We start from the raw sequence: 22,105 nt of genomic DNA, 5'->3' as shown, positions 1-22,105 counted from the left end.
CCACTCACCTTTGTTTTATTAGACTGGACCTCGGAACTAGTAATATAGCCTTTTCTTTTAGACTGACACTCAGTCAGGAGATCGAGAGATAGGACAATTAACTAAAAATATTGGAAAAACCAAAAGGAGCATTAACAACAAACAACGTTTATGTATTTAGGAAAATATATTTAGGTTTTCCTAACAAAATGATAAATGCTCACATAATAAAGAAAATGATTAAAATGGAATCTCAAATGAGAAATTAAATGTTCAAATAATAAATCAAATTCTCAAAATGGCTGCTCAAATGCAATTTCATTTCCTCATTTGTTGAAGGATAAACTAACAAAATGAAATGATCTTTTAAATGTTATACTGATTAAACATTAATTAGTATTGCATAGATTTGAACAATGGTCCAGCTTTTTTTTATTCAAGCAACATGAAATATACATTTTTGTATAAATGCAAGTAAACATGTCGTTATGCATACAATACAAAACAGAAAAAAAAGTAGAAAAACAACTATATATGAAAAAAAAAAAAACTCCATCAGTGAAGGGATCTCAGGAGAGAAGATGTGACACGATCAGTGGATTTGGACGTGCCTTGTTGTCTTGCTGCCAGTGCCTGCGGAGGCAGCATTTACCTTTCGGACGCTGCCCAGATTTCAGGCGCATGATCACTCATCTTCCGGAAGTGACGTAAAAACGACCGCGCCGCAGTGGATTTTGGGACATCGTGCCATATTGACACACGACAGAAATGGACGCGGGGTTTTTCCGCGTAAGTGTTTTATTCTTTTACAAAAACCGCTCTATAACGCTCGAATATGTTGTTACTATTTGTTATTCGTCAGTTGGTTGATCGGTTGGTTGTTTTAAGGCTGTATTTGATGTGTTCGTTGGTGTGTGGCTGTAATGGCGGCTGCGTGAGAGAACCTCAACAGATTAAACGGGAACAACACATTTAACGAACTTGTTTTCATGTTATCGCCATTATTATTACAAATAAAGTCCACTATAAAGATCTGTAGTCGAGGTATCTTAGTTACATTTGTGAATTACAGAACGAAACTGAAATACAGATTGACTATTTAATGTTCTTTAGTAGACTATGCATGTGTTGGTGTATAAGTTAAATAATACAGTTTTTAATTAGCCTCGTACTGCAAATCGCATATTGATATCGCAAGATTTTCTATATCACATGATATAATAATTATGAATATTTTTTTTTCTCTTAAGGGCACCAGTGCGGAGCAGGATAACCGCTTCAGCAACAAACACAAGAAGCTGTTGAAGCAGCTGAAGTTTGCAGAATGCCTGGAGAAGAAGGTCGAAAATATATAAATACTTGTTTTTTTGGTGCAAATGTGTTCACAGCACCACATTACCATATACATGCTGCACATTGGGGCTCATTTTTTAAATTGTTCAATCATTTTAGTAGAAGAATCGTTTTTTGTATAATTTTGCAATGCAGAGCAATCATACATTAAATTGAGCAAAAGTGACAGTATGTAATTTATAATGTTACATTTCTATTTCAAATAAATGCTGTTCTTTTGAAAATTGAAAACAAAGAATCCTGATAAAGAATGTATCAGTTTCCACAAAAATATTACACAGCACAATTGTTTTCAAAATATATAACGCACCAGCATTTTAAATGATTCCTCGAAGACCATGCAAAACATTTTTAATCCAAATAAGAGTTGACCCTGAAGTTACCAAAAAGTTTTTTTCATGATTGTGTTTTCTCTAATGTGTCATTAGGTGGATATGACCAAGGTCAACCTGGAAGTCATCAAGCCCTGGATAACCCAGCGTGTGACAGAGATCCTTGGCTTTGAGGATGATGTCGTCATCGAATTTGTCTTCAACCAGCTGGAGGAAAAGGTAGACGCCCGCTCTGCTCTTCCCGCTCTTTTCACACATGCTGCAATTATATATTAGATGTGTTGTTCTTTGGGAGGATGAGAGAAGGTTTGGAGAAAAGCGAATAACCGCTGACAGTTATTTGAAACATTTGTCATGTGTAGATGTAACAGCAGAAAACATCTAACATCACAGTCTTTAAGTGTCTGTCTGGTTTTAAAAAGACAGAAAAAGGGGTAAAAATGATATTCTCTCTCTGAAGAAATGATTTGTGACACCATTCCTTCTGAACAGCAATGTTCTAATGTTGATGTGATTTATGATTTAAAAGGCCTGAACCAATATGGATCTTATTCCTTGCATCTGAAGTATAGCACCAACTCCTAATTAGATCTCACCTGAGCCCAAAGTCTCTCTGAATCCAACTCTCCCTTGATGATGAGCTTTATTTTTTGAGGTGAGTTATAAGCAGGGCTTGACATTGTGCCAGTGGTAGAGTCATTTCAGCTTTATCATTTGTGCCTTTCAAAGTCAAAGTTTAGCAATACATCTTAAACACAAAGGCATAATTGAATGACCATTTTAGAAACGACCTACAACCATTAAAGAATACAAAGAAAAACACAAAATTGCATGTGAGATAATGCAGTACAACATTGGTGGTGTAAGATGGGTATTTGTTAGGCAATATTATGCTCCTTCTCAATGACTAGCTCAGCTGAAAGTTATAAAAGATTACATTGGTTTATTTGTATGATTGTGCATTTGCACAATGTGATGCAAATAACAACTAGTGACACATTTTCAGTTGTCATTAATTTAGCTAAGCTCTGTTTATTAGTCACTGTTTTAGTCTCTAAAGATTTGATTTTCAGGAAACTTTTGCTTGGATTCCAGAGAGGTATTTGCTCCTATTAATGATACGTACGTGTTTCCTTATTCTCAGACATAAAGAGGTGCTTTCAGTTTTGGTAATTACATAGCCATACAATAACTTGAAGGAATGTTTCTGGTTAAATGCAGGTTAGGTTTGATATACAGCATTTGTGGAATAATGTCAGTTACCTCAGAGAATAATGAAGTCTTCATTTAGTTTCTTTTTGTTTTCAAAAAATAATTGCAGCTACAATAATGCACTTATAGGGGGTTCGAAGGGTTTAAGAATGAAATGTGAGGCTCATACATTTGTTAAAGCACTTTAATTCCATAAGAATTTTATTTGAGCTAAAAAGTTGTCTAAATCATAAGTTTTGCAATTGGACTACTGCTCTAGGTGGACGAACCTGTAGTTGTTTTCAGTGGTAACTGATTATTCCAGGGGATTTTATACTGGTCCACCAGGGGTCAGGATGAATTTAAAAAATAAATAAGCTTAATTAAAATGCAAAAATAAAATAATAGATGTGAGCATTATATATTTCTGAAGAGAGCAAGCTAATCGTCATATTTGCTTCTCCCAGGATTCAAAAATAGGAAAACACTTAAATTATTCCACAGATGCTGTCGATGGAGCTTAACTTTTATTGAACCAGAAATGTTCTTTTGACACTTATTTTAGGACATTGGGTGCTCAGTCCTGTTCTTAAAGATCTACTTGCAAAATTTAGGTCCAGCCCTATTGTTACAACTGAACGTACATCTTTAGGAGCACGATTCAGCATCCCTGTCGTAGCATATGGATCTCATAGGTTTATTATCCTCTTCATTTGTTGTAAATAAAGAGTTTTCCATGCCTTGTGTACTCATTATTGCTTGTTCGTCTCTTGCAATTTAGATAAATGATATAGCATTAAACTCAAGGTGATTGAGTGTGATGCAGTAGTGAGGCGGAGGCCAGCCAATGGAGCGCCTTTCTCCGCCCCCCCCAGCCCACAGAGCCTGCGCCACTCACACTGAAGACAACTGGACTGTTCTTGCTTTGTGGGGTTTTGATGCACTCTGTTTGTGGACTGTAATGTTTCTATCTCTCAGGAGTTTGATATTGCACAGGAAGAGACAGCCCTAGTGGTGGGGGAGGGTCTTATTGCTCCTTGACGAGGGAATGTGAACTGGGAGGGTACATCTCAGTTCAGATAATAACATGTAAACATGTAATGCATGCTCAAAGGGAGTTTATTCATTTTAGAAGTGTATTTTTGCAATTGGTTTATGAGTAAAAATAAAATTCAGCTGTGGCAGTTGGTTTTAGAGACATTTTTGAGGCCCGCAGGTATTGGGCTCTTGTTGAAAAGCAGCTGTTTACTGGATGTTCAGGAAGGGAAGGTGTAGGTAGACTTTCAGAGCTCAGCACTCTGCTTCTGTGTCAGTATTAACTGCATAGTTTCCTCCTTTTCTCTCTTCCTCCTTGCTGTTTGTGTTGCAGAATCCGGATGGGAAGATGATGCAGATTAATTTGACAGGGTTTTTGAATGGGAAGAATGCCCGGGAATTCATGAAGGACCTCTGGCCGCTTTTGCTAAGTGCCCAGGAGAACATCGCCGGTATCCCGTCTGCCTTCCTGGAGCAAAAGAAAGAGGAGATCAAACAGAGACAGGTGATGAAGAAGAGCTGAGAAGTTATGAACTTGCATACTGATTATGATTGGTTTTATATAATTGGAGCTTTTGGCCCCGTCCACACGGAGACCCATTTAACTCTATACATAATGTTGTACCGTATCAGCATTTCATCCACACGGATCCGGTGTTTTGGGAGCATGAAACTGGGTCCCAGAGTGGATAAATCTGAAACCGACACCCTTGTGTTTTCGTGTGTACAACCAATCCGTATATTTTGTGAAACGGTGATGTCATCGCACCACGTCCTGCACGGGAAAGACTAGAAAGGGATACAACTACGGGCACTGGGCATGCGCACATCAATTTTAAGCCATTTAATTACTGTATGTGCATTATTGTATGGGTAGGTTTAGGGTTGGGGTAGGTGTAGGCGTTAAAGGGGTGGTAAACCACGATTTCACTTTTACAACTTTAGCTAGTGTGTAATGTTGCTGTTTGAGCATAAACAACATGCAAAGTTACAACGTTCAAAGTTTAAAGCAAAGGGAGGTATTTGCTTTTAAAGAAATCAATTTCTAAGGACTACAGCAAACGGCCAGTAGGGACTACTAGACATTCCTCCAGGATTGCTGACATCACCAGCCCCAATATTTACATAAACCCCTCCTCCAAGAATATTAAATAAGGGGGGGGGGGGGGGCGAGGTCATTTTGTATCGTTGCGGTGAAACGTTGTTGTGGTATAGTTAGTAGGCTGGAGTGTTGTTGCCGCAATGCCGACGACACGCTATTATTTTCATCCGGATTACAGGTCCACTTTGTTCAGCCTTCCTAGGGACGGGGGTGCATTGCAGTGCGTTTAAAATGCAACATGTTATATGCATGTGTGTATGAGACAGCGGGGAACAGGTCGCATTTGCAGCAGATATATGCTGCCCATCATAAATCAAAGCACAAGACAGACAGGGAATCCACAACGGGCGCTCGCGGCTCCCGCTGCACATTTCACGGAGGAAAGCTTCCACAATCTTCGAGTTCAATGAAGGATTCGCACAACGGCTTGTCCTGAAAGATGGATTTAAAAACAGAAGCTTTTTACGGGCCACAACCTGTAAGTATGATTTATTTTTCGTCGATGTGTTTTCCTGTAATAGTTAGTATTGTTAATTGCACGTTGTAGCAAGGAAGTACACAGATGACAACGCTGTTTGGCTCTGCAAACCAGTCTGTTAAATGCTCATTCATACTTAACGTTATCCAACAAACACCTAATGTTACAAACTTTTAAAAAAAAATCTCAACAGCGAACTTGGCATTAGTGTAAATTATTCTTTGATTAGAGCTTTTATGTATTGTTTATCTACAGGCTTGTTTATCTACGGGCATGCTAAACATGGTTCTGTGTTTGATTTGGCTACTATAGTAAAGCCAATGTTTAGTGTTCGTTTTGGGTTAATAGTTCTTGCGACAGATATTTGGCTATACTCGTTCTAAAAATACAAAAGTAACGGTGCCAATCAGTAGCGATCACTCACTATAGATCCGCAGTCTTCACTCTTGAGGACTGAACAGGTTCTGCTCGATCATCTTCACTAAAATGTTATAGGTCTGATTCGGGCTCAGATTGGTATGGTTTTATTGACGCCATTGTTTCTAATACTACCCAAAGCACACACTACCGGTAAAGGTAAGGGGCGTGACGTTTCTGACAAACGTGCACTAGGCGGTTATCGAATCACAACACACTGGGCCAGCTAACCAATCTGAGCCCACTGTGTATTTTTGAGGGACTGGCTTCATAGAACCCGGAAACCATCAGACCGTTTTTACAAGGAGGGGCAGAGCAGTGTAGAATAAAGGTAAAATATATGAAAAATTATGATTTTTTTTTTTTTTAAACGAAGCATGGACACGTTACAGTGCACCCCACAAACACAATCAAGCCTTCGAAAGAATGTTTTACCACCCCTTTAATAAAACGCATCTGGTAAGTAGCACATTTATTTATTATTTTATACTTCTAGCCACAACCCTTCTCCGTTTTTAGTGTATTTTTGTGCCGAAATTACAGCGCCACATGCTGCACTGGCATGTATGCTACATTGTTTTGAGTAGGTTTCAGTGCTCTCGTGTGTATGCAGATATTTCTTGAAACGAGGGGAAAACATTTTTTGGATAGGGAAAGCTATGGCTTCGTGTGGACGGGGCCTTTGTGTTGTAATAATGCTTTTTTGGTATGTGAATAACATGATTGTAAACCACAAGTTGAGTGTTTAACAGTTTTTCAATTTACTGTTTTAGATCGAACAAGAGAAAATCGCCTCTCTGAAAAAAATAGATGATGATAAAAGGGAGAAGGAGATCAAAGAACGAGCTCAGTCAAAAAGCCCTAAACGGTTGGTTTTGGTCTTCATTTTGCTTAAAGTTTTTGAGTGAAACAGCTTCTCAAACATGATAATGTAAATGTAGGGTGAAACTTGATTTTGTCCATTAGGAATTGATGGGATTGTTGGATCGTTGTAATTTGCTAATTACGGTGATTTCATGCAAGTTAAAAATTGTGTACACAAATGAATAATTAATATAAAAATAATTGTCAATTTTGATTTCATGGTGACTTTAACAATTAGATTAAAATATTTGTTAGTGTAAATAAATGTTACAAACTGGAAAATGTTTTAAATTGTGCATGTGCTTTTTTTCTCTTGTTTACTTTTGATTCCAGGAGAAAGTCCCGCTCCCCTGTGAAGCGTGACCGCAAATCCAGTCCCACTCGCTCTCCTCGCCGTAAACCGAGCCCGGCTGCCTTGCCTCCTTCTAGTCCGCCCAATAATAAAGAAGAGCCAAAGCCAGAACCGGACCAATCAGAGAGCTCCAAACCAGAGCCACTCATTGAGGAGGCTTCCTCTACCAGGTAACTATGGAAACCTGTCACTGTAAAGGCCCATTTATACTTCTGCGTCGAGTGTACGCCGTAGTGTACGCCGTAGGCTGAGTCTCTCTCAGCAGTGAGAGAGCGGCTTTTCTTGCAGCTTGAGTTGTTGTATCTAATACAAATTAAGCATCTCTAGTTGATTAGTAAAGTTAAATAAAGCGATCTGGCGCTGGAATGCATTTGTGAAATCATGCGGAGCTCGTGGCCGCTGTTTTCAGCAGCGGTGGCTCAGCAAGCGATTGTTGTTGCAGAGACTTCATTCACGAAATATACCCTAATGTGTCCCTGTTCTTGATATACAATTACTGATTAACATCTTTGGTTTTAATGAGAAAATAAATAAACTATATTCAGCGGATCTATGTATTTATTTACTACCATAAAGAATCGCTGGACTGCAAAATAGTGTGTTATAGCAGACGTAAGGAACTATCATCCAATTTCTGGACACACACACACACACTCCTATCGCAGATTTTTTATTTATTTATTGACCTGAGGGAAGGGTTCTGGCAGACCAATCACAGCGATTGCGGTCCGCGTAGAATTGATGCGTTGTTACATTTTTGTAGAGGTGCGCGTCAGGCTACGGCGTAGGGTACGGCGTATCCAACGCGTCTATGCGTAGGGTACGCCGTACCCTCTGCGTGCACTCGACGCAGAAGTATAAATTGGCCTTAAGCCGCAATTCTAAAATTGTAGTTGCTACTGACCACAAAAAAAGTGTATGCAAGTCTGAAGGACTGACCCCCCCCCCCCCCCCCCCCCCTCTTTTTTTACCTGTCAGTGATCTGGTGGGTGAGGTGAAGCCGGACTCTGTGTCTGAGCCTGTGAAAGAGTCATCACCAGACAAAACGTCCAAATCAGAAGACAGGCCAAAACCCAGAGACAGGGACCGAGATAAGGATGGACGGAGAGATCGCCCTCGCCACCGCTCTCGCTCTCGATCACCTCGTTCTCGCAAACGACCTCGATCCCGCTCTAGGTGAGTTTTGTCTCTGATGGTGAAGTCAGATGATTTCTTATCTTGGATTGTTTTGCTTGCCTGCAAATGTGATCGATCTAGGAGATAAGCTAATGTCTCTGCTAACGTCTCTGCTTCTAGGTCATTCTCTCCTCGCCGCAGAAGTCCCAGGAGGCGAATCTCTCCGAGACGTAGGAGCCCACCTAGAAGGCGACCTCCCTCTAGACATAGACGTAGCCGTTCACCTGTCCGCAGGTCAGCCTTTATATAATTTTTTTTAATTCATACTTTTATTCTGCAAAAGTTACAGTAAAGAGTTTTCTGCCAAGGTTTGCGTAGAAGGTTTGCATGTGCTGTTTGTTTAGGTTTTACAACATGCATTTGGGAATGCATATGTCTCATACACTTTTTCATAGCGAAGTGTGCTATTATCATTTACATGTGTGGAGCGTCTCAGCAGCTCTGTTAACAAACTTTGAATATGGTATGATATTGGATTACTGATGACGTTTATCTGGGAACTCGACGTGTGCCACTTTGCCAGTTTTGTAACATAAATCACTTATAAACCTACGCCCACACAGGAGAATACATCAATATGTTTCTAAATATGCAACTGTTGTTCATCGCTATTTAAAAATAAAAGTTGTTTAAACTCAAAATCTGTCTTTCATCTGCCTCATGTGAACTGCTAGATGTTTAGTCAGCTTTTGTGTTCACCTGATCTTAATCATCCACCAGGCGGCGCTCTCGCTCCCGGTCTTCCTCAGGCAGCTCCTCCTCTCGGTCACCCCATAAGAGAGCAGGGAAACGTAGGTCACCTACACCGCCCAGAAAACTTCCACGCCGCGTAGACCCCGCCAGCCCCTCCAGAAGACGAGGTCGCAGTCCATCAGGACCAGATACCAGCCCTTCAGGTAAAAATAACTAAATAATGACTAAAATAACTAAATAACAACTAGGGTTGGGTATCGTTTGAATTTTCTTATCGATTCCTAATTTCAATAAGGTAAAAACTCTTTTAAAAATAAATTATTATCAATTGCACAAATAAATAGGCTACAATTAAGAAAAAAGATATAAATATAGAAGAAATGAACATTTTCAGGTATTCAGGTACAGAAACTGTATAATCAAATGTAAAATAACGCTGCACTTTATTAATAAAATATAGGCTATACATTACAAATAGTTCAATTATATTCTGTCTAGAACAGCGAGTGAGTTTTCTCGTTGTCTTTTGTTTGATTAATGTTGTCATAGAGACGGCATCCAGAAAATCTGCCGTCACTTTAAGAGCTGCACAGATCACACGCATTACACATACGTTTTCATCTTTTCTTTTCAACTGTCTTAAGTTGCCATAACCAACTGTGTTTACGAGAATAATTTGACATATTTTGTGTGTATTTGTCCATTCGTGTGCTGTGAAAAAAGACGAGGAAGAGAACTCTGTTCATTATTGCGAGAAACTGCTCTGTGTGCGTGTCTGCGGCACAAAATATTATAAAATAACCTTTTCTGTGCGCACTAGGGATGCACCGATATGAACATTTTGGCCGATACCCGATAATTCTTAATATTTGAAAGCCGATAACCGATATATTGGCCGATAAATCTAAATACAAATTTTAATAAATTCTGAGAGCCTGATTACAAAAACAAAAGGCTCACCATTAAAAGCCATGTCCCAAACACTTCAAAATAAATCAAACCTATACACTACAGTAGCCTATTTGAACCAGTGTGAGATTCCTTACCTTTTCAAATTAATTTTACACTCCTATGGCCAAAATTTTTTTACAATAAGGTTTAATTTTTGTTAGTATTAGTTAACCAACAATGAATGAACAATACTTCAACAGGATTTATTAATTTTAGTTCATGTTAATCTCAACATATTCAGACCCAAAGTTGTGTCTTTTAACATTAGGTATGAACTGTGAATGGACTGTTACAAAACACAAACATTTTATTACTAAAAGAAACAAAGGTTATTGCTCTCTGTTTGTTCATGATAGTTAATGCATTAATAAAATGAGACCTTATTTGTAAAAATGTTACCAAAAATTATATTGTCTAAAAAATAAAAATAATATACCTAAATAATGCAAACAAGTAATTGAACAGCATTACTTAGGCTGCATAATAAAGAATCAGAATGCAAGTGCATGAAATAACCTCCACACAGACGATAAAGAAATGGTTTTAATCAAACCATATTGTTGATGGAAATGATACGAGAACAATAAAAGTGCTAATTATAAAAAATAATGCTTCTGTGTTTTTGAAAAAAAAAATATGTTTAATATTACAGTAATAGTATACATCTGTAATATTAGTCTAGTCTATTAGGAATAATGTTGCTGTTTGAGAGCGCGCTGAAGCTGGAGAGAATGAACGAACAACCATAAACTGAAGCGCTTAGAAGTTTAATTAACAACTAAACGCATCATATATGAGAACAATCAGATATTTATACAAAATAAATATAATATTACAACTTATATTAGCACAAAATCACGCATAGGTGAAGGGTTATAACTCCTGTGGATGCTCTTCCCCTGTTTGAGAGCGTGCTGAAACTTAAGATGATCACCGGTACAGTGAAGCACTGCGGGTTATTGACTTAACGAAACACATCCTATATGACTTTAATCAGATGTTTATACTACAAAAACGTAATATTACGACTTACATATGCTTAAAATGACGCGTAGTTATTAATGCTGTGCATTTCTGTTTGAAATGCGCGCGCCGGTACAATGAAGTGCTTTACTGCATCGTTAATTAACTCAACCAAACGCATCCTATATGGGATTATATACACAAAATAATAAATATAATATTACAACTTACAATGGCACAAAAGGCTGTGAATGCACAAGCAAACTTGACTGTGCTCGTCATGAAGGTGTAACTCCGTGGGCGCGCTCTAAAGCTAAAGACCGGTACAATGAAGTGCTTTACTGCATCGTTTATTAACCAGTCCCTCCAGAAAAACGCGATTATGCGATCGCGTGATTTACCGCATAATCAGCCAAAGTCCGCATTTTCATGCGGGGGCCGCATTTTTTCAAATACGCCGCACTTTCGCCGCATAAATTGCCTATTTCCGCGTGCAAAATATGTGGGGCTATCATGATTTCATAATCCCCGCATTTTCGTTGCAAAAAAAGTCATATATATTAGCAGAAAGTTGAAAATTTTTCGTTTACTTCACACAAGAGCCGCCATTTCCGCCTATTGCCATGGGAACGTTTTGAAGTGACATGATTACCCGACGCGAACGTCATCGAAAAGCTTCAAACCCCGTGGAGAAACCATAGATACCGGTGAAACCATGATGAAGCACAAACTCCCATTGGCCAACAAAAATAACAGCAAAAGAGCAAAGCAGTTTCCCTGTGTGCTGACTGATTTCAAAACACAGCTTTGAAGCGTTATGAATCAATGAGTCGATTCAGCGGTTTGAAGCGTTATGAATCAATGAGTTGATTCAGCGGTTTGAAGCGTTATGAATCAATGAGTCGATTCAGCGGGTTGGATCGCCAAAGTCACGTATTTCAGCAGTTTGACACGCGATCCGAATCATGAATGGACTTGATGATTCATAGCATCATGATGCTGTGTTTTGAAATCAGTCATCACTATATAAGTCGTTATTTAGTTTTTTTTGCACACAATAACTATTATCGTTGCTTCATAAAGTTATTGTAGAACCACTGTAATGAGATGGACTTTGTAACGACGTCTTTAGTAGGCTACCTTTTATGGGTCTTGAGAGTGTAAATTGTGCCAATGGAGGCCTTTCTGAGCCATCGGAATTCAACTAAAATATCTTAATTTGTGTCCAACAACATAAAGGGAAGTCATTAATGACAGAATTTTCATTTTTGGGTGAACTAACCCTTTAAGAGATTGCACTTTGTGCATTGGAAGCACTCAAATGTCTGTTTTGTATAGCGACATCTGTAAAACAGGAAGTTATTTATTAATTTTTTCAGAAGTTGTAGCATATTCCTTTTGTAAAGCTACAGAACTTGATTGACTAAATGTTTTGTAAATTTGAGCCATTATTAAGGTCTTCAATAAAACAAGATGAGAACTTAAATATTCCAGCACTTTCTGTGATGTAGTGCTTTTTTTCTCTTTCTCATCAAACCGCAGTTTTTGCAAGTTTCCGCAATTTTATCGCATAAAATTGCATAAATATCCCGCATTTTTCATCGCATTTTTTAAGAAAACGTGCCGCATAATCAAGGATTTTTGCCCGCAACAATCACAAAAAAAAGCCGCATTTTTCTGGAAGGACTGATTAACTCAACCAAACGCATCCTATATGATATTACATACACAGAATAATAATAAATATAATATTACAACATACAATGGCACAAAAGGCTGTGAATGCACAAGCGAACTTGACTGTGCTCGTCATGAAGGTGTAACTCCGTGGGCGCGCTCTTCCCTCAACAAACGCGCTGAAACACAACGCTCTTTTACAGCCTATTCTATTCTCATTATCATTTTATGTAGATTATAGAAGACTTGCGCTGCACATGTTGCACATAACTGTATTTTCCTTTTCGAAGTGATTCCAAACATATTTAGAGCAATTCAAACCCATCATGGTGGACAGCGCGTCCGTCTCAGCTGAAGGAAATAATACATTATCTATCGGCTTGACTATATCGGTCAAATTTTCTTATTGGACCGATAACGATAACATCAAAAATAATCATTTATCGGCCGATAACGATATGTTGCCGATATATCGTGCATCCCTAGTGCGCACGTTTTGGATGATGTGCAGAGCACGGGAAACAGCATGCGAGTCTTTTGCGCACACAAGAACCGATAAGTGGAACCAAAATGCGCGTTTCTTATCGAATCACTGGTTCTGGGGAATTTGGAACCAATTCTAAAATGGAACCGGTTCTCGATACCCATCCCTAATAACGACTGGTTATATTTTTTTTTCTGAAATGGTTCCTTTTCACCGCCATGTTGTTTGTAAGATATTAAGCAGTAAAATGATTCTGACTGTAATGCATCTGAATTTCAGCTGTGAAGCACAGGCCTGGTGGAAGAAATGACACTCCTTCTCCAAAACCCAGACGGTCCGATGCATCGGAATCCGGTGAGAATTGGCTCTTAAACATGCATTTGTGTGCATATCAGGAAGGTTTACAGATCAAAACTTGTAGGCAGAACCCTCTCTGTCTGGCCTTTTGTTATACTTATAATAATATGAGCTAATGCTTTGGATTCTGCAGCTCTTGTCTCACGAGTCTCTTCAGTCTCCTGTTCATTTAAAAGATGAGGGTGCATGTCATGGGTGTGTGTGTGGCTGGGTGCTTTAGCACATCATTACTTTGTGTCGGTGGGCACTTGGGTGTTTCTCGGGAACTGAAGGACTCCACTGCTTTGTGTTACAGAAGAGGAGAAGGTGGGCAAAGGGTCAACAGCAGATTCTGTCCAGCAGCGACGTCAGTATCGGCGACAGAATCAGCAGTCCTCTTCAGGTTACCACTGTTTTTTATTTCCATCACACTCGTTTGTCCTCTCTTCCTCTCACACCTGTGCTTGCACCTACGAGTTGTGTTGGATGTGATAAATGTATGCTAGTATGGCTAGATGGTTGATTTATAACTGGTAACCAGGTTATGTTTTTTGTTTGCTTACAGACACTGGTTCATCCTCTTCCTCTGAAGATGAAGGTCCAAGGAGGCAGAATAGGGGGGCAGGTGCCAGAAATGGAGAAATCAGAAGGCGGCGGAGCCATTCACCTGCATCACCACGGAGGCGACACAGAGATGCATCCCCAAGGTTAATATTTGCATGAAATTTCCATTTGACATGTGATACCCCTTAGGGTCATTACTCTGAGTCGGATGCTTTGTTCACTTTAGAATAAATATGTATATGATGATGATCTTTTTTTTGACCCAGCACCTGCCCAAATTTGGATGTTGTTTATTCACATTTAAACATTGATCAACACACGTACATGAAGCAAATCAAAAATGGTAAACGGATGCTCAACCGAACAAACCTGATTGTTTTTTTCAATTTGCAAAAGCTCAAACATGCTTGTCACATGTAAGAGCAAACCGCAATGTAGTGTTGTCTGAAATTTAAAAAATGTGACGCTTTGAGCGCTGTTGAGCAGAATCGTAAACCCCTCTGACTGGTCATTGTGGTCAAGCGTTCATCAAATATGTCTGATTTTGCTCCAATGATCAGCGCTTCAATTTTTTTTTGTAAATATACATCAATGATGCTTTTCACCGAGCACTTGCACAGATACACACGGGAGCATTTGAATGCAGGTGTCTATCAGCAGACCGGTTTGTCTGGCTATCACCAGACCAAGCTCAATTTAAGATTGAACATTGGTCTGGGGAGTCTGCTCTGTATTTTCTACTCCACAAGAGGCGTGATCAACGAGCATAAATTAAATGACTCATTGCAACTGCAACTGGATAGTCCTTCAACCAATCAGACCACAAGAGGCGTGATCAACGGGCAACGACCCATCACTTCTCGATCCGTCATCGTGTTAAACCCAGGTGGATAAGTCAGTCTGTGATTGGTTCCCGCAAAAGTAACAGAAGCAGGATAAATGAATGTACAGGTTTCCAGAGTTGCAGGGTGAAATCAAATCGCCGGCAGATCAGGCTGGGTTTATGCTCCCGCTTTCAAAACACTTTCAAACACTTCTGTGTGCTTTCAAACGCTCCCGTGCGTTGAGCATTTTAGCCAACCCTGAGTTTAGACTTCTCTTTTCTTTCAGAAAGAGACGCTCTCCATCACCTGCTGGCCGTAGACACGGTTCACCGTCTCCTGTTCGCCGCCGCAGGACACCCTCTCCTCCCCCAAGACGCAGGTAAAGTCCAGCGGAGTTTATGAAGAGTTTTTGCCGTTTTAGGTTGTGAAGACTCTTTGACCTACTGGGTATTCATCCCTTTCTTCTGTCCCTTCTTTTTCAGATCTCCATCTCCACCTCACCGGCGTTTCACTCCTCCCATCCAGCGCAGATACAGTCCCTCCCCTCCCCCAGCTCAAAAAAGACGCTCATCAGGGTCTCCCAAGCGTAGAAGGTCTCCATCCCCTTTGCCCAAGAGGAGAGGATCTCCTTCATCTTTGTCCAAGAGGAGAGGATCTCCTTCCCCACTTTCAAAACGCAGAGGGTCTCCTTCACCCTTGTCCAAACGCAGAGGGTCTCCCCCTTCACCCGTGACCAAACGCAGAGGGTCTCCTTCACCCGTGTCCAAACGTAGAGGGTCTCCTTCACCCGTGTCCAAACGCAGAGCGTCTCCCTCACCCGTGGCCAAGCGCAGGGCATCTCCCTCGCCAGTGGCCAAGTGCAGGGCATCTCCCTCGCCAGTGGCGAAGCGTAGAGGATCACCCTCCCCTGTGGCCAAACGTCGTTCCTCACGATCCCCCAAACGGGGCCGTGGCAGTAGTCCAGGAAAAAGACGTACTCCACCCTCTTCTGCTTCGCCTCCACCCCGCCACCGGAGAAGCTCTCCAAATCCCCCTGCAGCCCAACGGGGCAGAGATGCCCGCTCTTCTCCCCCTGCCCATGCTACTCGAGTGTCTTCCAGTCCTCCTGCTCGATATGGCCCCTCGAGTTTATCCCCGCAGAGGCAAAGACGTCAGACATCCCCGTCTCACAGCACCAGACCCATTCGCAGAGTTTCCCGCACACCAGAACCACGCAAATCTCAGAGGTATGTTTTTCTTTAGCGCCAATCCTATTTTTTTAACAGATGAACAATTTCTGACTGACTCTCTCTCCTGTCCATTTGTAGAACTTCTCAGAGCCCCCAGCCTGTAAGGAGGCAGGTTTCACATTCACCATCTGCTTCTCCTCCTCCTCCCACGGCTCACAAGCGGCCTGCTTCAGCCTCACCCTCTCGTTCTGCTAGCCGTTCTCCACCTCCACCTGCCAAAAAGAACAGCAGTGTCTCCCCGAGCCCATCACCTAACAAGGTATGCCACACCTGCCCAAGCTTGGGTCTTACTTGCCCAAGACTGCTTAAGTCCGGTGAGCTTTGAGGCTCCTAAATTCAAATTTGTATTTGATTTTAGTTTCCAGATTTTTCAGTAGTGATATTGTTTTTTGATATCTTAAAGAGAAGGGTGGGCGATATATAACAGGGCTCGACATTAAGCCTGTTCATGTGCTTGTCCAGACAAGTAAATCTGTCACTCACTTGTCCAAGTAAAAAATGTGCTAATCGGGGGGAATTTTTTTTTGTGTGTGTGTTGTTAATATAGCCTAATTTTTTCTGAAGAAATATTCTCACCAGTGTTCAATCAGCTTTAACATATTTAAATCTGCCTATTTGTGATATTTTTACCTTTTATAAAGGGCATTGTCCCTAATCTTATTAAATATAGGCTGCTATTCAGCTTTCATTTTATGTTCTTAAATTGGATCAATAAATTAAATTAGAATAAGACAATATAGGGCTGTTACCAATCAAATTAAATAATTTACACTGAAAAATTACAACTGCATTAAATAATGTTATGAGAGTGTTTAAATATTTTTTGAATATACAAATAAGAAATGTTGGAAAAAAGGTTTAACCTTGAAACTAAACTGCCAGTAGGTGGCGGCATTTGTATGTTATAGTATATAAGTATAGTACTCATGTTAACTGAGTTTCTCTGTGTGAGCGGTGCACATTTGTTGTGATTTCTCCTCGAGAGGCTGTATGAGCGTCAACAGCTATAAAATATCCACTATCGATCGCCAATTACACTAAATTAATGCAGAATTATTCTTGTATTTTGGTGATTCCCTAGTTATTTTTTTATTTGTTTGATGTTTTAATCAGAATACTTGTCCGGTCGGGCAAGTAAAATTATCTTTCACTTGCCCCTTCAAAAAATCCACTTGTCCCAGACAAGCGGGCAAGCATTAATGTCAAGCCCTGTATAATATGCATCATTTATATTTATTTTAATTAATAAAGAATATTTTAATAATAAATACATCTTTAAAACAAACATGCTTTTAATTATGATGGCAACTACTACCACTATTCTGCAATTAAAAATATATGAATAAAAAGAAGTAAACACTGTAGGCTAACCGGGAACTCAGTAATCTGGTAAGTTTGTGGGCACTGGTAATCATATTTGTTTCAAATATTGACACATCTTAGTTTTTTTCGTTGCACTAAACATTATTTGATTTAACATTTTGGAACAATTATATACTTTGGTTTTATTTAATTTCACTGGTAAAGACTTTTTTTCTTTACACTGAATTTAAAAACAAATGCTGATTTAAGTAACGTCTTTGTTTGGATTGCAGAATATGCAGTTTTTGCCTTTAATTTCACCTTTCAGCCTTTTAATTTCCAATTCAATTTCTTGTTAATTTCAGATTGCGGACTTGTTTTCATTAGCCAAAAGCCAATTTAGCCTGTTAAATACCAAATAAACATCTTGTTCATGTATACTTTCATTCTTTTATTGTGTTAAAAAAAAATATAAAAAATTCGGTAATCGGTATCGGAATCGGCCAGTTTTCTTGAAAAAATCGGAATCGGCCATGTAAAATCATGATCGGTGCATCACTAGTTTTCACTTTGCACGGAGCGACCATCACGCACAGAAACTCATTAATGCAGGCTACAAATGTGCACTCACGGCTGGATTTGATGAAGTCTGAAAGTATTGTGAAATTAAATGTTTATTGGATATTCAGAGATTTTCAGAGACTATACAGATGCGTATTAGCTGAATGTTGATGGTAAATGAGAGCGTATTATAGCCTATAGACCCTTTTCACATTTCCGGGTTTCTCAGAGGCGAAGTCGTCATAGTTGGGTTAAATATTATAGCTGTGAATGAGAGAATACCTTAAATATTTTTTTCTGTGCAAATTTGCTCGCATAGCAAAAGAAAAATGCCACAGTAGTGATTTCACAACTTTCAAAAAGAGGGAAAAAAAGAGCGAGATTGATAACTGCAGTCAAAAGAGAGAAATATGTAAATTTTTACCATCATTCCCATAGACACTATTACTAAACACCCTCACAGCAGCGGTAACTTTTTTTTATTGTAATTTGATGCAAAAGTAATAAAATACAAAGTATTAGTGTTTATAAATGTACATATAATTTTTTTTAAATGAAAATACAAAAATCGTTGCAGGATTTACGATATTGATGACCGTTAAAACGCATCATCACCGTCTGTGAAAAGGGTCTATTGTTTGCCTTTCCGTTGCTAATAATATAAAAGCAAACGCTATACTTTTTTGCAAACTTTTTTGTTTACATTCTGTTTAACAGGTCTACATAATAACGTATTAGATATGACCGTTTAACAGAGGCTGTAAATTAATTAAGACAGAAGAGTGAGCGCTGTGTGATCAGGCGTTGCTGTTCTCAAGCACTGGTGTTTTCAGTGCCACCTGTCAAAAAAGTTTGGCACGCCGTCAAAATAAAAGTCCCACTTCTAACACATTCGTCAATTAGAAAAATGTATCGCTAATGCTGATATTTAAAAAATGGCAAATATCAGCAGATATATCGGCCTTGACCTACTTTTAAGCACTACTTTTCAGTTGATTATTTTTAGAAATGTATCCTATTAGAACTACTGTATTTAGGATGAACGCCAAAATTGTGTTAAAATCACTGCGCTATGCATGATGTTGCTTTTTATATTGCATGAGTCAAAATGTTTTCTCTTTGTTTGTTCTGTAGAACTCGGATGCAGAAGGTGGTAAGAAGAAGAAAAAGAAGAAAGAGAAGAAACACAAGAAAGAGAAAAAACACAAGAAGCATAAGAAGCAGAAGAAGGAGAAGAGTGGAGAAGAAAAGAGTGGAGGGGCGGCAGGAGGACACGTACAGGAAGCAGAGCCAGACTCTGACCAGAAAAAGGTGAAGTTACACTTTTAAAGCTGTCTAGTAATATAAAAGTGTCTCCATTTTACCATACTTACGTTCTACATAAGGTGAAACCCTAAGCATATTTGTTGTTATGCTTGAGTCAGACATAATTAATGCTACCTTTCCTGAAGGAATCAGAGAGTGAAGTAGAAGACAGTTTGGATGATCTGGAGAAGCACCTACGTGAGAAAGCTCTTCGCTCGATGAGGAAGGCCCAGATGTCTCCATCATCTCAGTCCTGAGGGAATATCTACCATACCCCACATTTCCCTCTTTTTTTCCCCACTCTCTGCATTTTAAATGTTTGATGTTGGTTCAGCTTTAGAATGTACAAATTGTTAAAATTCACCCTAGACTTTGGTTTGTTTGGATTTTTTTGGAATGTTTATTGCTGAGGAGTTTTATGATGTGAAAATGATTGAGCAGCTGAAGCTTCTTGATCAGATTTTGTCCTCTTCCTCCACCCTTAAATACTGTCGACGACTGTTTATCCAAAACCAAACCTTTTTTAGTCCCCAATCCCCCTCATGATTCCTGTGTTGCTTTTACGGTCATGATGAAACAAATGAAAAGCATATTTGCAGTTCTGAGTTAATAATGTACAAGTTGGCCTATGGATTCTCGCTTCACTTCAGCAGGACTTTATACGAGTGTTTTGTTTGCATGGACGGCAGACCCCAGCGTGTTTGTCCTCTTGTGTGCATGATCCATAAACCAAAACACCCAGAGCGCTGATCCAGCAGGCTGCTCTCTCTGTTCATCTGAGCATTGTGGCAACGCACGAGAGCTCTACTGTGCACATGAGAACAAATCAGAAAAGTCTGTTTTCATCCTTTATTTTTTGCTTTATATTTTTTGTAACCTAAGTTGTGTTTGGAATTGTTGATCCCTGGAGTAATTTCTGGCTTTGAACAGTCACATTAAAATGAAAGAAAATATTTTTGTCTCAAATCCTTTTCTTTGAGTTACATAATTGTTCATTTGTTTCCCTTTAAACTTGGTGTCTGTAAGGAAAAAAAGAAAAGAAAAACATGGTGACAATTGTATTCAAACAGCATTACATATTGGATGTAATGTATGCAAGGCTGTTTTGCATGTAAGGCTATTTTACATATGTTTGCCAGTCCATTGTTTCTAGAAGGTTCTGTGGAAAGCTTGTGGTGTCCCAGGTCTGGTGATGACACATGATAATCTGCTGTATGTGTTATTTTGTTGTCACCTTAGCAACACTTGGAAACAAAAATCTTAAGCGGCCACCGATGAAAGCTCAGTGAGTTCTTACTGTGTAATGTGGTTAACAAGGACTGATCTGCAAAAAACAGCCCAAGGCAACAATGTTTATGCCCTGGTTGTTATTTTATAGTGCCACCTGCTTCCTAACTATCCACGGGCCGCTGTGGGAATACATAGGTGTTTAAGAGATAAACATGAGGTCTGTCGTTCTTTACACTGTCCCTAGAGGTCAAACTAAGTAATGAAGAGCTGTCTTCTGCAGTGTGCTGGAAGATCATTGTTAATAACAAAAAAACATCTTAACGGGATCGTTCACCCAAAAATAAAAATTCTGTTGTCATTTACTCTTCTTTATGCCGTTCCAAGCCTCTATGTCTGTCTTCTGCAGGACAGAGAAGATATTTTGAAAAAAGCTGTTAACCAAAACTGTCTTGGTCACCTTTGACTTTCATTGAATGGATACAAAAAAGAAAATGTACTTTCCCAATGTGGTTTTGGGGCATTTACAAGAAAACTTTGGTTCCTTCTGTTGGGTGTTTTCAATGAAGTTGAAATTTTCAGTATATATATATATATATATATATATATATATATATATATATTATATATAATTAGTGCTGGGTAGATTACTTACAAATTGTACTGTTACGGATTCCAAATTACATTACAAAAAAGGTAGTACTGAAATCTTCAGTACTCATTTTAGGTAATGTATTCTGACTACTTTGTGATTACTTTTGACCTAACTCATGTATCACATTTGATTTGCATTGGATAACCTTGTACCATATTGATATACAAATACAAAGAGAAAGAAAATATATTCCATTCTTTGTCAACAACATGAAGTGCATTAAATATTCCACTAGGTCAGGTTTTCCCAGACTGGGGTTTGTGAGTTTAATGGAAAGCTATTAGGTAATTAAATCGTAAAAAAGTGTATACTATATATATAATACCATGAACTTCATTTTATTATTATTGACTTCGTTTTAGTGATCTTTCTTAACTTAAAATCTAAGGGCTTACTTCATGTAAAAATATTAGGGCAAAGGGGTTCAGCGGACAAAAAGTTGAGGAATCCATGCATTGCATGTAAATATGAAATTATGTGAGCTTGTATATTTTAATGTTTGAAAGACAAAAGCCTCCCAGAGACAGTAACACATGGTTAAATGACCCACTGAGTGATAATTCAAAATAATGTGAAGCTGATTAGATATGCAATGTTGAGAAAACACTTGGTAAAAGTGAAATGATTTCTGTAAATCCTGTGATCAGATGCTGTGTGGCTCTCAGTTTTCAGTGATAGCACATGTGTTTGCAATTCCACTAACAGTTGAGTAGTAGCAGTAGGCCTACTGCACTTTTTTAAATTAAAGGACATTTTCAAATATAACAAAGTAGAAGCAATAAACTATGAATAATTTACTGTCATAAGATACTTTACACAGTTTCTGCCAAAATAGCATAGTTAACTTTTCTGTAAAATGTAACAGAATTGTTAGGTTAAATTATATTTAAGGGTGACGTTAAACTCGTTAGAAACTGATTTACTTTTCTGGTCTCTATGTTGTTAAAAGCTTTCTCTGTACCCTTACAATATAACTTATACATTACAATAAAAGTCGGATGACTTTTCTATACAAATGCAAGTTAGCAGAAAAAACATTCAGGAAGCTCTAGTTC

At 38.8% G+C, this 22,105-nt stretch overlaps 1 protein-coding gene across 4 annotated transcripts; it reads left to right on the top strand.

Annotated features, from left to right (window-relative positions):
* The first annotated feature begins 654 nt into the window (after nucleotides 1-654).
* On the top strand, nucleotides 655-20,765 carry srrm1 (serine/arginine repetitive matrix 1). Of its 4 annotated transcripts, none has more exons than XM_079833525.1 (18): nucleotides 699-768; nucleotides 1,230-1,319; nucleotides 1,761-1,883; nucleotides 2,194-2,319; nucleotides 4,225-4,395; nucleotides 6,661-6,755; nucleotides 7,085-7,273; nucleotides 8,082-8,279; nucleotides 8,400-8,513; nucleotides 9,000-9,175; nucleotides 13,327-13,401; nucleotides 13,700-13,786; nucleotides 13,949-14,090; nucleotides 15,058-15,150; nucleotides 15,254-15,997; nucleotides 16,079-16,259; nucleotides 18,998-19,174; nucleotides 19,322-20,765. In XM_079833525.1, the coding sequence occupies exons 5-18, from the start codon at nucleotides 4,240-4,242 to the stop codon at nucleotides 19,331-19,333; spliced, it is 2,439 nt and encodes an 812-aa protein (XP_079689651.1). In that variant the 5' UTR covers nucleotides 699-768; nucleotides 1,230-1,319; nucleotides 1,761-1,883; nucleotides 2,194-2,319; nucleotides 4,225-4,239; the 3' UTR covers nucleotides 19,334-20,765. The 4 variants fall into 4 exon arrangements, with proteins under 4 accessions (XP_079689649.1, XP_079689648.1, XP_079689651.1 ...); XM_079833524.1 differs by having other exon boundaries at nucleotides 706-768; nucleotides 19,315-20,606; XM_079833523.1 differs by lacking the exon at nucleotides 2,194-2,319 and having other exon boundaries at nucleotides 655-768.
* Nucleotides 20,766-22,105: the final 1,340 nt, after the last annotated feature.

The sequence above is a fragment of the Gobio gobio genome, assembly GCF_949357685.1.
Source record: "Gobio gobio genome assembly, chromosome: 13".
In the NCBI taxonomy this organism is placed as follows: Eukaryota; Metazoa; Chordata; class Actinopteri; order Cypriniformes; family Gobionidae; genus Gobio; species Gobio gobio.
The sequence above is the reverse complement of the archived record's forward strand: the minus strand, read 5'-3'. Positions and strand labels throughout refer to the sequence as shown.